This window comes from Octopus bimaculoides, chromosome 5 (assembly GCF_001194135.2).
Source record: "Octopus bimaculoides isolate UCB-OBI-ISO-001 chromosome 5, ASM119413v2, whole genome shotgun sequence".
Taxonomy (NCBI): Eukaryota; Metazoa; Mollusca; class Cephalopoda; order Octopoda; family Octopodidae; genus Octopus; species Octopus bimaculoides.
This window is the reverse complement of record NC_068985.1, coordinates 32506138-32520580: the sequence shown is the minus strand read 5'-3', so window position 1 is coordinate 32520580 and position 14443 is coordinate 32506138. Positions and strand designations below refer to the sequence as shown.

The 14443-nt window shown below is 34.7% G+C and overlaps 1 protein-coding gene across 6 annotated transcripts in view; it reads right to left on the bottom strand.

Moving 5' to 3' along the window:
* Positions 1-14443, bottom strand: part of LOC106883364 (PH and SEC7 domain-containing protein) — a 178129-nt gene that overhangs the window by 27425 nt on the left and 136261 nt on the right. For all 6 annotated transcript variants that reach the window (XM_052968271.1, XM_052968270.1, XM_052968269.1 and 3 more), the window contains one exon: positions 2280-2338. In XM_052968271.1, the coding sequence (XP_052824231.1) occupies positions 2280-2338 (59 nt within the window). The remainder of the gene's footprint in view (positions 1-2279; positions 2339-14443) is intronic.

Below are 14443 nucleotides of genomic sequence, written 5' to 3'. Positions count from 1 at the left end.
CGTATTGTTGAGCTTAAGTGATATATTTGTAGCAATAATGAAAGGAAGAGTGATGACTCAGTACATCAGTGAACTTGTGATTGTAGTGTTTGTGTGCTAGTGAATGAACATTCATCAGTCAGTCAGCTGGTCTTTTGGAACAAGTGATCTGATGATGTAAGTATGTTAGTCCTGAAGCCATCCAAATCTACACCCAAAGTAAATTAAAGCAAGATGGAATTTTATATGAAGATGTGCTATGTACAAGATTCATGACAAAATCTGGCTTAGTACTGAGATAGAAAACTAAGATTAGACAGCAGTGGCATTCTAAAATCTTTCATTGAGAAATTAGACTGATGTCTAGAAGATATTCTTTTACCAGTTTTGGTTGGTGGACTGTGCCTATGCTAGGGCACCAGCTTCAAAAGTCAATTCTGTCAACTCCAGGATTTTAGCATCATTTAACGTCCATTGTCCATGCTGGTATGGGTTGGATGGTTTGACTGGGCTGGTGCACTGGAAAGCTGCACCAGAGCTGCAGTACTTATTTTATTAACCAGAGGAAAATGTTAAAAAGGTAAAACCCACAGGAAATAAAGAGAGAGAATGTGTCACAAGATACTTGCAACTGATGCACCTGATTCTGCCATCCCACATCAAAACGTTCAAACACACACACACACACACGCACAAAATTCTTTACTTTCTGACAACCAAATTTCACTCACAAGGTCTTACGTTTGTGCCATGGGATCAAACCTAGAAACACATGGCTGCAAAGCAATCTTCTTCATAATATACACATACCTGTGTCCATGTATATAATATTAAAACAACTAGTAATGATGTATATAAGCTATATATTAAACTAGAGTTGGATATGAAATAAAACAGAAATTATGAACTTTTTATGAAAGTAATGTTGCTGTAGTATTTTTATAAATTTTTGATTAGAAGTAGATTGTGTATTTTAGGTCATATTGATTTAGAGGTTCAATTGTACTTCTACTAATGCTTTATGAGGAGGTACCCAAAAGTAACCGAAACAGTTGTTATGCTTCAAACAGCTTTCAAGGATGCTGCCATGAGCAAAACCCAAGTTTATGAGTAGTTTTCCCACTTTAAGAATGGCCACTTGTTGCCTGAAGACCAACCTCATTCAGGGCAACTCTCAACCTCCCAAATGAATGAAAACATCATGAAAATTCATGAACTAATCTTGGAGGACTTGGTGGTATGACAGGGGTGTCCTGGAGTTCGTGCCAACAAATTTTGAGCAAGGAATTGTGAATAAAAAAAGTTGCCACAATAGAGTTGCACACCACCTTGAGTGAGGCAGTTTTTGACCCAAAATGGCATGAACCCAATCTTGCTCCCAGTGACTTTCTTTGAAAGATGTAGTGTCTCGACAGCTAACAACTGATGAAGGTAGTTTATTCCATGCTTCAGTAATTCTGAGTGTGAAAAAATGTTTCCGAAAGTCATGGGTGCTGTGTTGTTTTTTGATTTTATAAGCATGTCTGTGAGTGTTTGTCGTATGGAATTCAAAAAGGTACCCGAGGTTATTGTTGTTGGAAAGATGGTGGATAATCTTGTTTATAATAAACTTTATTTTACATTTTTTGCCCACAAGAGATTATGTCCGATCTTTATCATACTGCTGTATGTCTTCTCAAACCATGATCACAGGAAAAGTTGTTGATAAGAATTATCAACAAAAACAAAGCTGATAAATATGCACAGGTGTTGCAAATTAAGTTTAATTACCAATAAACATCAGCTTGGATGGCACTTTACTCAACCGAGTAAAATATGTAAAATTTGGCCCAGACTGTGATTACCAGCATGTACGTCAGACTTCAAAAAGTAGTTAACCATTTAATGGCTTTAACAAATTTATACAGAAAAAGTAAGCATTATACCATCCAGCTTAAATAAAAGTCAACTTCATTATATTTAAGCCTTTTAAATGAGTCAACTTCCGGCATGAATGTTTACGATCTGTACGTCTTTTTCCAACAAAAAGAATTTCTAAAAAATTCTGGAAACAATCTACTCATGTAATTTATGCATCCGCAAAAGTTTATTTTTATTTTTCTGAAAAAAGTGCATAAATTACATGGGTTTTCATGGTAAATATTATCTACAATTAAAGAAATTTAAATAATATAGTTACAACTAGAAACATGTATGTGAAATACCTCGGGTAAAAACTTATTCTTTTAACTTTGTGAACATTTTTGCTTCATAAATTTGAAAACTTTCTATATAAGTATCCATATATAATTTAATTTTACCTGGCCATGAAGATCTGTGTTTAACAACATTATTGCACATGTTAAGGTGTGACAGGCATCTGCAAATTAAAAAAAAAAAAATTAGTGATTTAACAACAATAATAATTATAGTTTCTTGCATAGTAGTGAAATGCTACATTTCAAGGGAAAAAGATTGTGATGTTCATGATTATATAATGTCCATGCTTTGCATGATAAACTGAACAGTTGTAATGAGATTTTAGAAGGTAATGGTCGGGTTGTAGAGCTCATGCACTTCATGAGCATTATTAATTCAATAGTTTCAACAGGAACAACCATTTCAAAAAACAAACTTAAAAAAGTCCAAATTAATCATTCTTTGCTCTATTAAAATTTCATCAAGAACTTGCTCCTGATGTTTTACAAACAGTAATATCAAATTTTTAAAATTCCTTCTCAGTTGTTCCTTCATGCCTATATTTGGAGGGTTCTTCTTTCAGGCAGGTATATTTGTACACTCCTTTTGCAAAATAATTGTAGAAAAAGCCTAAGATTAAAAATGACTGACTGATATTTTTTATATTTACTATTATAGATCACTGAGTTTTATGGACTTACATAGATAGTAGCTACTCAGTATTTGAATACCAAACTAAAATTAACCTTCCATATTACTTCATTAGTTGGAAGTCATCAAATTAGCATACCAAATCCAGAACTAATAGTCCCAATAGTCCAAACAAAGCACTGCTAAGAAAAATTTTATAAACATGAATACTGCCATATCTAATAGTTTGCTTAAATTCTTCAGGGAGTTTTTCTAAATCTTTTCACATAATCAACAAATGTTTCTTCTAATTACTCATATTCAGTGAATTATTTAATTTTTCTTTTTAAACAGTAAATTTATTCCCAAATAACAAGCAATGTGTGAAGCAATAGGTTATATATTCCATCAATCTAATCAACAAAAAGACTATCTTTTTTCATTGTTCTATTACAGTTTCATAGAAAAAAAGTAATTAAAATAAGTTTATCCTACTGTTTAAAATGGCCTTGCTTTTCATTTAATAGATTTACCTTAAAAATTTATCTATCCTAATAAGATATATTACGAGGTTTCCACCTGAATGTCTATCTCTAACTCATTTTTTGTCTGTCAGTGTATTCCAATTTTGTTAGATGTTAGTAAAAGTGTTTTAGTACAATCTACTATAGTACATCATTCATTCTATAACTTGGATATCATCATCATTTAACGTCTGTTGTCCATGCTAGCATGGGTTGGACGGCTTGACTGAGCTGGCAGGCTGGAAGGCTGCACAGGACTCCAGCCTGATTTGGCATGGTTTTCTACAGCTGGATGCTCTTCCTAATGCCAACCACTCCGAGTATAATGGGTGCTTTTACGTCCCACCGGCACCAGGGTGCATTTATGTGCCATGACTGCAATTTTTCTTGGCTTGGATCTTCTGAAGTACGACATAATGCCAAAGGTTTAAGTAAAAAAACAAACCACTTTTAGTTATTCAGAATCTCTCCCCATTCCTCTAAATTGATCTGGTTGCTGGGGGATTGCTTTTTTCTTTCAGCTGTTCAGCTATCTTATCCAACATTGAGAACATTTATCTCAACTCTCACTACATTCCAAAGTCATATTCTCTGTGACCCAATCCTCACAGCTCTTCTTGAATTTTCTCACACAGATACCACTTGGACCAGCTCCAAACTATTTGCAATTCTGAACATTTTGAACCAGTATCTTCACCTACTGTATGTCTAACTTGTCTAAGATGGATAGGTACAGACACTTTATGCTAAATCAGACATGCACTGCTTCTAAGCAGAAATATCTCAAAAATATTTGTCAGTGTTTCCATGAACAGATTTCAGAAACATTTTTTGATGTACACAGAATAAATACCTACTCTCCTTCAATAGCAACATTACATAAACAAGGGTTGTTCAGAAAGTAATGCAGAAATGAATGTAACACTTTTTTTATGGACTAACATATTTTCAAATTGCAAATGTGGGAAGATTGACTCTTCCTTTATAGTAATTTTTCTTTGTGTTCTCCACTGTAAGCAAGTAATGGGTTTCAAGCAGAAGCAACATGCTGTCATCGAGTTTTTGATGAAAGAGAAATCGAGGCTGTCTCTCATCCACAGAAGGTTACAGGTTATTTACAGTTTAAAGAAGCAGAAACCAGTATTGAAGACCAACCCAGCAATAGGAGACCATCAACAGCAACCACTACTGTTGATCACCAACAAGAAAATAAAATGATTCATGTGAACAGTTGTTGCACAACTGGACTGTGATTGCAATGCATTACAGAAGAAGGTAGAAAACTTTAGAGTATGGAAAATGTGTGTGAGTTGACACATGATTTGAAGAAGAGGAGGGTGAAAGTTTGCTCTGATCTGTGGGAAGAATTTGAAGCCAAGGAAAGTATGTTTGGATCCAGTGCCAGGTGATGAAATTAGCCAATGCTGGTACCAATATAGGAACTGCAAATGCACTGTGGGATATTGCCTTGTAAGGAGAGCTCTGACTGCTATGTTTCTAAGCCTGATGTAATATTCTCAGGTCACTATATTTTTGTTCACACCACCTGTGAATGATATATTTTCATCAATACCTAGATATATGTAGCAGTCTTTGTGTGGAACAGGAGAAATAGACTATGGTGCACTGGTTCTGGGTTCAGAGGAATGATTTTCCACATTCAACAATCAAATATAAATACTTCTTTTGGCTAAATTCCATTTCTATGTCAGCTGAATATGATATTAATTCCAGTTGTTTTGTTGGCATGCAAGCATTTAAACATAGACCTTCAAATCATCCACAAAGAAATCATGGATTACATTGGTTATCTCTAGTAATTGCATGTAGCATGGAGGTATTGAATTTTTACAAAATAAAGTATAACAAATTTAATGTCAAAATAATAGTATGGAAAGGCTATCTCATTGGAATATTCTCTCTGAAATATTTATAACATCAGAAACAGTTGTTCTACTCTCAGTTTCAAGTGTGTGGATTGTTGCTCAGGTCTTTGTGAGCCTCTCATTGGCTTAACTAAGGTTGCAGACCCTTTTGCCAAATGCAAAGGCTTCAGCAACTATGAGTAGGGGAACAGAGTTGAACACTTTCTTGCAATCAAGCCACACTGTCACAAGATTCCTGCAGTATTTTCTTACTTCTGACAGCACAGTTTAGTTTATCAAAAGTTGTACAGCACATTCCCATGCTCCCTTCTTTCCACCTGCCTGCTCATCAGTCACAATATTGTTGGACTCACAATAATTCCAGATGAATTGGCTGAGACAGCTAGTGTAAAGCTTGTACATCATATTCAGGCAAAAAAATGAACCTATAGCTTTCTGCCAACTTGGTTTCATTCTTGATTAAATTTGTCCTCACTATAGCAAGCCAATTTGATATGTCAACCTGGACTTCTATAGTTCTTTGGAATATACATATTAATGGATTTCTGTAGATCAACTTATTGTACCAGTATCCAACTTTTAAGTCTCTTTCAGGTGCCTTCCCATTTGCCTACAGCTATGGTGAAAGTTTCAGGGTTAATTGTGTAGGTTTTACTGTTGATGTTGGTACAGTATTCTTTCTTACATGTGTTTAGCCATGATGCATTCTGGTTGAAACCTCTCTTTTCTTTCTAGATCTTAGATCAGAATAATTTAAGATGTTCCTGAGAAGGTGCTTTCTTAACCCTTTAGCATTGAATCCAACCATATCCAGCCCAAATATTCAACCTGCTTTATGACCAGACCCTGCTTCTCACACCTATCGTACAATGTCATTTTGGAAATTTACAATCATATTTACATTTGACAGAGTCATGTGAATGCTAAAGGGTTAATAGTAATGTCTTTCTTGTTTACCTCCTGGTGTAATGCCTGTGCATTGGAAGCAAACTTGTGATTTATACTAGCTCACACAGATATTTTTCTACAATAACGTTTTCACTCAACATTCTGAGTTTGTGCTTTAAAGCAATTAAAAGCTTGGCATGAAAAAAGTTATTGGTATTTTTTTGTATCAGATTTAACTGGTAAGATATGAACTCATTACTTCCCTTACATTTTATTTTGTGGTTAACCATTCAAAATGGCAGTGTAGATTGTTGAGATTTCCTTCAAGCTTTGTTTTCCACTTGGGTTGCTTTTGTTTAGTAATTTCATTATCACATGCACTGCAGGTTTCTCCGAGCTGTTCTATAACCCCTTAGCATTCATTACTCAAATGTAATGCTTATTCATTCACATTGTTTTGAATAAGCATGCATTACTTTGTAGCTTAAAGATTTCAATGGTGTAATTGTGTAATTTTAGAATGACATTGCAGGGTTGGTGTGAGGTGCTTGATCTGGCTGGTTTGAACATAAGACAAGAATATTTTGGCTGGATATGGCCAGTTTAAATGCTAAAGGGTTACGAGTGATAACAGCTGAGTATAGGAAGGTATTAACTACCAAATAATAATTAACATTATGATTCTGCATGTTCTCTGCAACATCATCAATAACTTTTAATATGAAAGCATTAAATATTTTTCATTAAGAATGCTCTGATACTCAGCAATAACTTACAAAACTGGATATGAACAGTGGTTTCAAAATGTTCTTAGTTAAATACATTCCACAGTTGTCTTTGTCAAATCAGTTAAATGCAGAAATGTATGTAAGTTTAATATTGATTGACAGTAATGGTTTGTCCACATTATTTTCAATCTCTTATGGCAGATTTTGGCTAGTTTTCAGTGTTTTGAGAAGACTAACTATTACATTTAGCAATTGTTATTCCAATTCTTGTGATGCTAATCAATTTTCTTTTCTTCTTTTTTTTTTTGTTTTTTTTTTTGCAAAAGATGCTTGTTGCTGAAGCTGTTCTGTTGTAAAATAGTTTGAGTGAATTACATCCCAATATCTTATTTTTGCTGCTTCATATTGCTGACAAAAGGGTTATCTCAGTGTCTTTTTTTTTATAGCACCAAAGAAGATCTTGATTTAATGTAAAGTCCAATAGGTGTGAAAAGAGTGCTTACATTATCTTAAATAACTTACACATGATGTAGTATTGCTTCTGTTGGTATCAGTGTTGGTGTTTATTAATATTAGCCATGATCATATATGTGAAATCCCACATGGTGTATGATATATTTTGTAATCTAGTCTAAGTTAGTAAGTAAAAGGCGTTTCTCTTATTCATAATAGATGAAAGAAATCAGTTACTGATTTAGGCTGGAGGAGTCAACATAATTGCAGGAAAAAAATAATTCAAAATGCATTTTTAAATGGTCCTCTATTCCTGTACATCTGATGTCAACAGCATTCTGTAAGTGTATAAGTGTAAATATGTGCTCTCCATTCTGTAGATGAACAACATAAAATTGAAACCATCAAATAATAGTCATGTTATCAATGATGATGTCTCATACATAACACTGACAAATCTGCATTCCAAATGTTAGAAAGGCCATTTGACTGACAGGCAAAGAATTGTTCACTGACATTCTCCAACCACTCATCACAGACATACAGTTTCTTAGTTATATGTATTCAACTACAATGGTTTTTGCTTCACTGAACTGTCTACTATCTCTTCTGAGGAATGCCAGATGTACCCATTTCTCTTATCTCACATACCCTATATTACATACAATGTTCAATCCCTGCTCTTCATATTTGTACAACTGCAAATTACCAGCCCACACTTTTCCTGCAGATATTAAAAAGAAGGTCAGGCTTAACTACAATGTTATCAGTCAAAGAAAGTCTCCACAGATCCTGATTACTATACCTCTTCTTTGGTTAATTTAAAACTTCCCAACTTTCAGTATTAACTATCAACTGTCAAAATATGTTGTTTATTATTTTCTTTGAGGATATGAAGACAAAGGAAATATAGTAACTAATTTAAAGACAACTACTATGATATACATTGTCATTCACATCATCATATTTATAGTAAGCTAGCATGGGTTGCAGTACTTCCATATGCTTCAAACCTTGTTTGCACAAGCACTCCCATATACCAAATACTAATGTTTGCACCAGCACACTGTAACATTGTACTAGCTTTGTGTCTTTCCACTCTTGAATACTTCTCCACTTTATGGGTTTACTTCTTATGTGCAAAATGAACAGAGGTATACCACATGTATTTATTTATCATGTGTGTGTTTAATGCTACAGAAATCCCCCCCCCCCTCCAAGTTTTCTTTATTATATACAACACACAACATACTGAAAGTAGGCTACCGAAAAAGAAAACTGTACCAAATATAAAGATTTAAATCACAATAGTGATCAATAGAACTGTGTCATTGAATTTGTAAGAATTATTCTTTATATATATATATATATATCATCATCATCATCATCATCATTTAACATCCATTTTCCATGCTGGTATGGGTTGGACGATTATATATATATATATATATAAAAGCTATTAATAAAAATGATGGTAGCTTGATACCAAACTAGATATTTTAGAAATCAATATTTGAATATCTGATTGAAAGTATCTTTATCCTTTCTATGTTTAGGATGATGAAATGTGTCAAAATTAAACTTAAGTCAAAATGAACAGCAATATATGAACTCCACATATTAAGGTGGAGTTTCATGTTACCAACTCTCAACTAGCTTCTAAAAATGAAGCTAGTGTTAGGTTTATAGCTTTATATTAAAGATGGCTTACATTAGAAAGACTATAAGGAATGCTGAGTAATTAGCACTATCCCTTAAAAATCTCCTAGGACTTGTAAATAGATTTGTCTGCCTCAATGATGAGTATTCTGTTGTTCAATCAACTGAACTACTTGCTCATTGAATTGGCCAGTAACTAACCAAAAGTTTCTATAAAGACATGTGCCCATAACATAATTGTCAGAGAATCAACACAACTGTGTGACAAGGCTGGCCTTTTAATTTACAGGTACAATCTATTTCATGAGATTCTATAGAGTTCCATCTACCCATTTTCACTCACGAGGTTTGGGACAACCTGAGCTCATGAAAAGACACTTGCTCATGAAGCTGCAGAATGGGATTGAACTTGAGACCTCATGATTGTGAAACAAACCTCTCAACCATTCATCCACACTGGTGGTAAATATTATTTTACCATATAAATAGCAAAGTCATAACTAAATATTGATTACCTCCATGATCATTATCAACCCGACAATATTAAGAGAAAAACTAAGTTTTATTAAACTGACAATTATCATGGTTACTACCGTTGTTTTAATGTTTATTATCAAGAATAGGTTGTATAGGCTAGCAACACAATCTCAGTTATTTATCATTTTATCACTTCCTCCTTGACTTCCATTTTCAATTTATGAACTTTTTGTACTCTTGTTCTTGTACTGCAGTAAAACAAACTAAGAGGAAAAGTACTTTGAATACAATATAGGAGAAAAATAATTTTTTCAACAGACGAACAATGTAAATGTGTCTCTTAATACTACAGAGAAGACAACACTTCAAAAAGTACAGTTACCATCTATATAGAGCCAATGACATGGTAAATGACTAGCTCAATGATAGTAGTTACTAATAGGGTTGATCAACCAAACTTGTAAAACTGCATTCAAATCAAACATGAAAAACAGTAAATTACATGCTGACAACAGTTGCATAAGCAGGATAGGCACATGTTATTCTAGTCTTACATAGTCGTTGTTTAACCTCAAGCCAAAGTTGATAGAGCAGTCCTGTGATCAAAGTATTCCAGCTCTGACCATCCTATCTTTTTAGATATATAGGACCAAACTGTTCCAAGTGCTTTTCTATTTTACAGATGACAGAATGTTATTTGAGGGAACTTGGTTGCTATTTCTAGCTGGTTGTGGAACAGCATATAGGCTGATAGGTAGTCAATATGTGCCTCAATCAAGTATTGATTATATATATATATATATATATATATACACACACACACACACACACACACACACACACACAAACATATCTAATTGTAGAGGGAACCTGTGGAAGAGAGTGACCCAGGAAGATGTGGGATAAAGTGGTGAGAAAGGATCTTCAGACATTGGGGCTCAGAGAGGAGATAAGGGACTGAGACTTCTGCAACTTGCTATGCTTGAGAAGACACAGAAAAGTAAGTAAAAATCATGGCCATCCATACATACAGATATATCTTTTATGGCCATGCCCCCAACTCCCACTCTCAGTTGAGAGGTTCTTGTCTTGCAAGCTCATGGGATCTGGTGCCAAGTAAAAAGCACTAGTTTTGGTATCACATAAAAAAAAAACATTTGTGCCTGTGCACATAACAAGCACCCATGCTGGTGCCACATTGAGCAGAAACCATAAACCCATGTCTCATAACTAGTGATGACAGTCTTCATCAAGTCTGGATCATGGCTTGCATAGTTCAGCATGTCCTGAGCAATTTCCATGCAGAGTCACTTCTACTGCCCTGCCAGCACTTTGGGGATGAATTTTGCCAACACTCTCCACAAGCACAAATCCTCTGTCATCATGAAATGCACTGATCCTGTGCTTATTCGCACTTCATGAGCAATTTCACGGATTGTTACACAACGGTTCTTCTATTACTATTCACCAAACTTTCTCAATCAGCTCCTCATTTTGGCTTGTGAATGGCCAGCCTGAGCAGGTCTTGCTGTCCACTAAGGTGCAGCCATGTTTGAAGTGGTTGTACCACTCCTCAGTCTGAGTTTTGCCCATGGCATCATTGCCAAAGGCCTGTTGAATCCTCTGGATGGTTTGAACTTGAGTATCACCAAGCTTTTGGCAAAACTTGATGCAACATCTCTGCTGGATGCATTCAGTGAAAACAAAAATTTAGTGAGTATCCACAACACCACTGTACTCTAGTGTAACAGCTGGAAACTGACATGGCCTACCAGTGCAAAAATCTTCATGCATGCTCAGGAAGAGTAGCATGTATAAGAGAATTCAAATAGCGTTCAAGAGAGATCAGGCATACAATACATAGATGCAGTGTTTGAGACAGAAAACTGGGTATATTATGCAGAAGATGACAGTTGACTAAAGAAGTGCTGAGTATGCATAGTAATTGGAACCTGCAGAAAAAGGAGACCAAGGAAGACATGGGATCAAGCAGTCATGATTAGTCTCAAAAGGATGACTGTCACGAACAATATGACAAAAGACCAAAACAAGTGGCAGTATGCTGTGTTGAAGAGGACCCACCGAATCCATGTAAACATGGAAAAATAGTCTTAGAAACAATGATGGCAGCAGTGGTGGTGATAAAAATTGCGATATACAGTTTCTACATTTGGGTCTCTCTTACCCATTATGCTCATATTAAGTCCCTATCAACTGCCTTCCCACTGTCTTTATTACTATCTCATCTATCACTCATCTTCTATCCTATTACTGTGCCACACACCACTTGGTAATATATATCTACATTTATGTTTGCTACAGAACCTCTTCTTGTTGTTCACAACAACTTAGCTAAACTAAATAACTTGTTTGTCACAACAACCAATCAATCTAACTTTAAACTTTTGCACTATTCTAAGGATATCAACACGAGCATATCTTATCTCTACTTCGCTTTTCTGTTTATACATATTCAGTTTCACATTGTCTTTCCTACATTAAGGATTCATTCACAGTGGAGTCTAAAGTTTCTATTTTACAGTCCCTATTGGCTTACTGGCACTATTAAGTATTAAGCAATACCAACTACAAAGCAATCTAAAAATAGATAACATGATATATCATTTTATTTTAGAAGCTTTATTTAGTAACACACTTTACAACTGTTATTCAAGATGTATACATTAAAAATTCAACATCTCAGTAAACTGTAATAATATGTTTAGCTATAAGTTACTTTCTTCAATTCTACCTTGGACTAAATTTAATTTATTTTAAAATTCCTTGAATATTAAGGTAACCCAGGAAATAGAATTCATTTCTACACATTTCTCAAGCACTGCAAGCCCATAGAAGAAATCAGGATTGCATAAATTTCTAGCAAGATTTTCAAAATCTAGAATTGTATATCAATTCTATAAACTTAGTTAAGAGTAACTGTGTGGTAAGTAGCTTGCTTACCAATCACATGGTTCCAGATTCAGTCCTGCTGCGTGGCACCTTGGGCAAATGTCTTCTACTATAGCCTTGGGCTGACCACAGCCTTGTGAGTGAATTTGGTAAATGGAAACTGAAAGAAGCCTGTCGTGTGTGTGTGTGTGTGTGCGTGTGTGTATATGTTTCTGTGTTTATCCCCACAACATCGCTTGACAACTGATGTTGGTGTGTTTATGTCCCTGTAACTTAGCGATTCGGCAAAAAGGACCAATAGAATAAGTACTAGGCATACAAAGAATATGTCCTGAGGTCAATTTGCTCAACTAAAGGTGGTGCTCCAGCAAGGCCACAGTCAAATGACTGCAACAAATAAAAGAATATATATATATTCTGAATAGCAAAATGTGATTTAAAACTGTATTTTAGATAAATTACACATCATTAAACCTATATTTAAAAAAAGATGACAAATGTTAACTAAAATAGATTACAAAACTAAGGTGTTTAAATTTGAAACTGCTTTCCTAAATTTGAGAAAGAAACTCCTACATCTACTATAGAAACTCAGATCAAATTACTTGTACTTTTAGATCAATATCATATCGAAATTTGTTTCTTTTATGAGCCAAGCCAAAATGAGATGTATGACTATTTAGTTCAAATATCAGTGCCAAATACTGAAGCAAAATATACCTTAACATGAAATGAAGACAAAACCTACCATTGTGATTGCATATAATGTCTGTTTTACCATTAATTTGCATTATATATCCTTAACCAGAGTTGCTTTCCAAGAAAGCATAAATATGCAGAGTGTGATGGGTAAATTGTTGCCATTTTATATTTTTAATATCGTGCATGTGTATAGTTTGTTTTTGTTTTTGCTGACTACACAGTAAAGTAGGGTCAGTTGGGCACTGTCTGTGAGAAAAACAGCACCATGACACAATTCACCCTGCCAGAAATTTGGAAACAACATGCTGTACAAGCTTGGCATTTGCACCAGAAGCTCCAATATGAACAGATGGTTAACACACTGAACAACTGTTGGCTTGCCATGTCCCCAAAAACATGTACGGCGAGTGATAAAAATCAAACATCCAGTCAACATTATGGTGTTTGGAGTGATCACTAGTGATGGCGACGTTATGCCTCCATTCATCTTCCCACACAGCCTGAGACTCAACATAGAAGCCTACATCAAGTACCTGGAAGAGGTACTGCTGTCCTGGGTCAGGAGGATGGCTGCTGGAAGACCGTGTGTCTGGCAACAGATCTCTGCACCATGCCACACAAGCAGGAGAACCCAGTCATGGCTGTCAGGCAATTTTTGCAACATCATCCCTAAAATCTGGCCACCTAACTCCCAAATTTAGCCTCTACATTCCTTATTGTCATTGTTTCCATTACCAAATTATTTATTGAGTAACCTTTTAGCATTCTGATTATTCTTTCAAATGTAAAGCTTATGTATTCACATTATTTTGAATTAATCATGCATTATCTCACAGCTTTGAGATTTTGATGATGTGATTGTTTTTAATTTAACAATGACAATGTAGGATAGGTATGAGAAGCTGGACATAGCTACTTTGAAAATAAAACAGGCAGGATATTTGGATTAGATATGGCTGGTTTAAATGCTAAATAGTTAAAAAAGGACCTCACTTCAATCCTAAACTGGGCAGAGACTTGCTGACTGTTTTAATATTTGTGCAGCAAGTTCAATAATGATTATTTGGAGAAGACAACCCATTTATATACCAACAGCATATCTTATTAAATTACAAAAGGAAACAATTTAGAAGAAAGCAGTTTATGAACATTAAATGCTGCTCTGTGAGAAAGAGTTAATTTTTTGACAGTAGACATAGGTTTAAAGAAATGGAAAATCTTTATGAATTACTTCCCTAAGATATAATTATTATTACATTTTAACAGGTAGCTTTTAGTAGTACTTGTGGAAAAAGAGCCTATAGTTTTAAAATTAAATTCAGGTTTAGGGTTCTGTTATCATTTACCATATATAATCTTCTAAATGGATAGAGAATTAAGTATATATATATAGATCCATAAATAGATACTGAGTAATAAATACATCAAT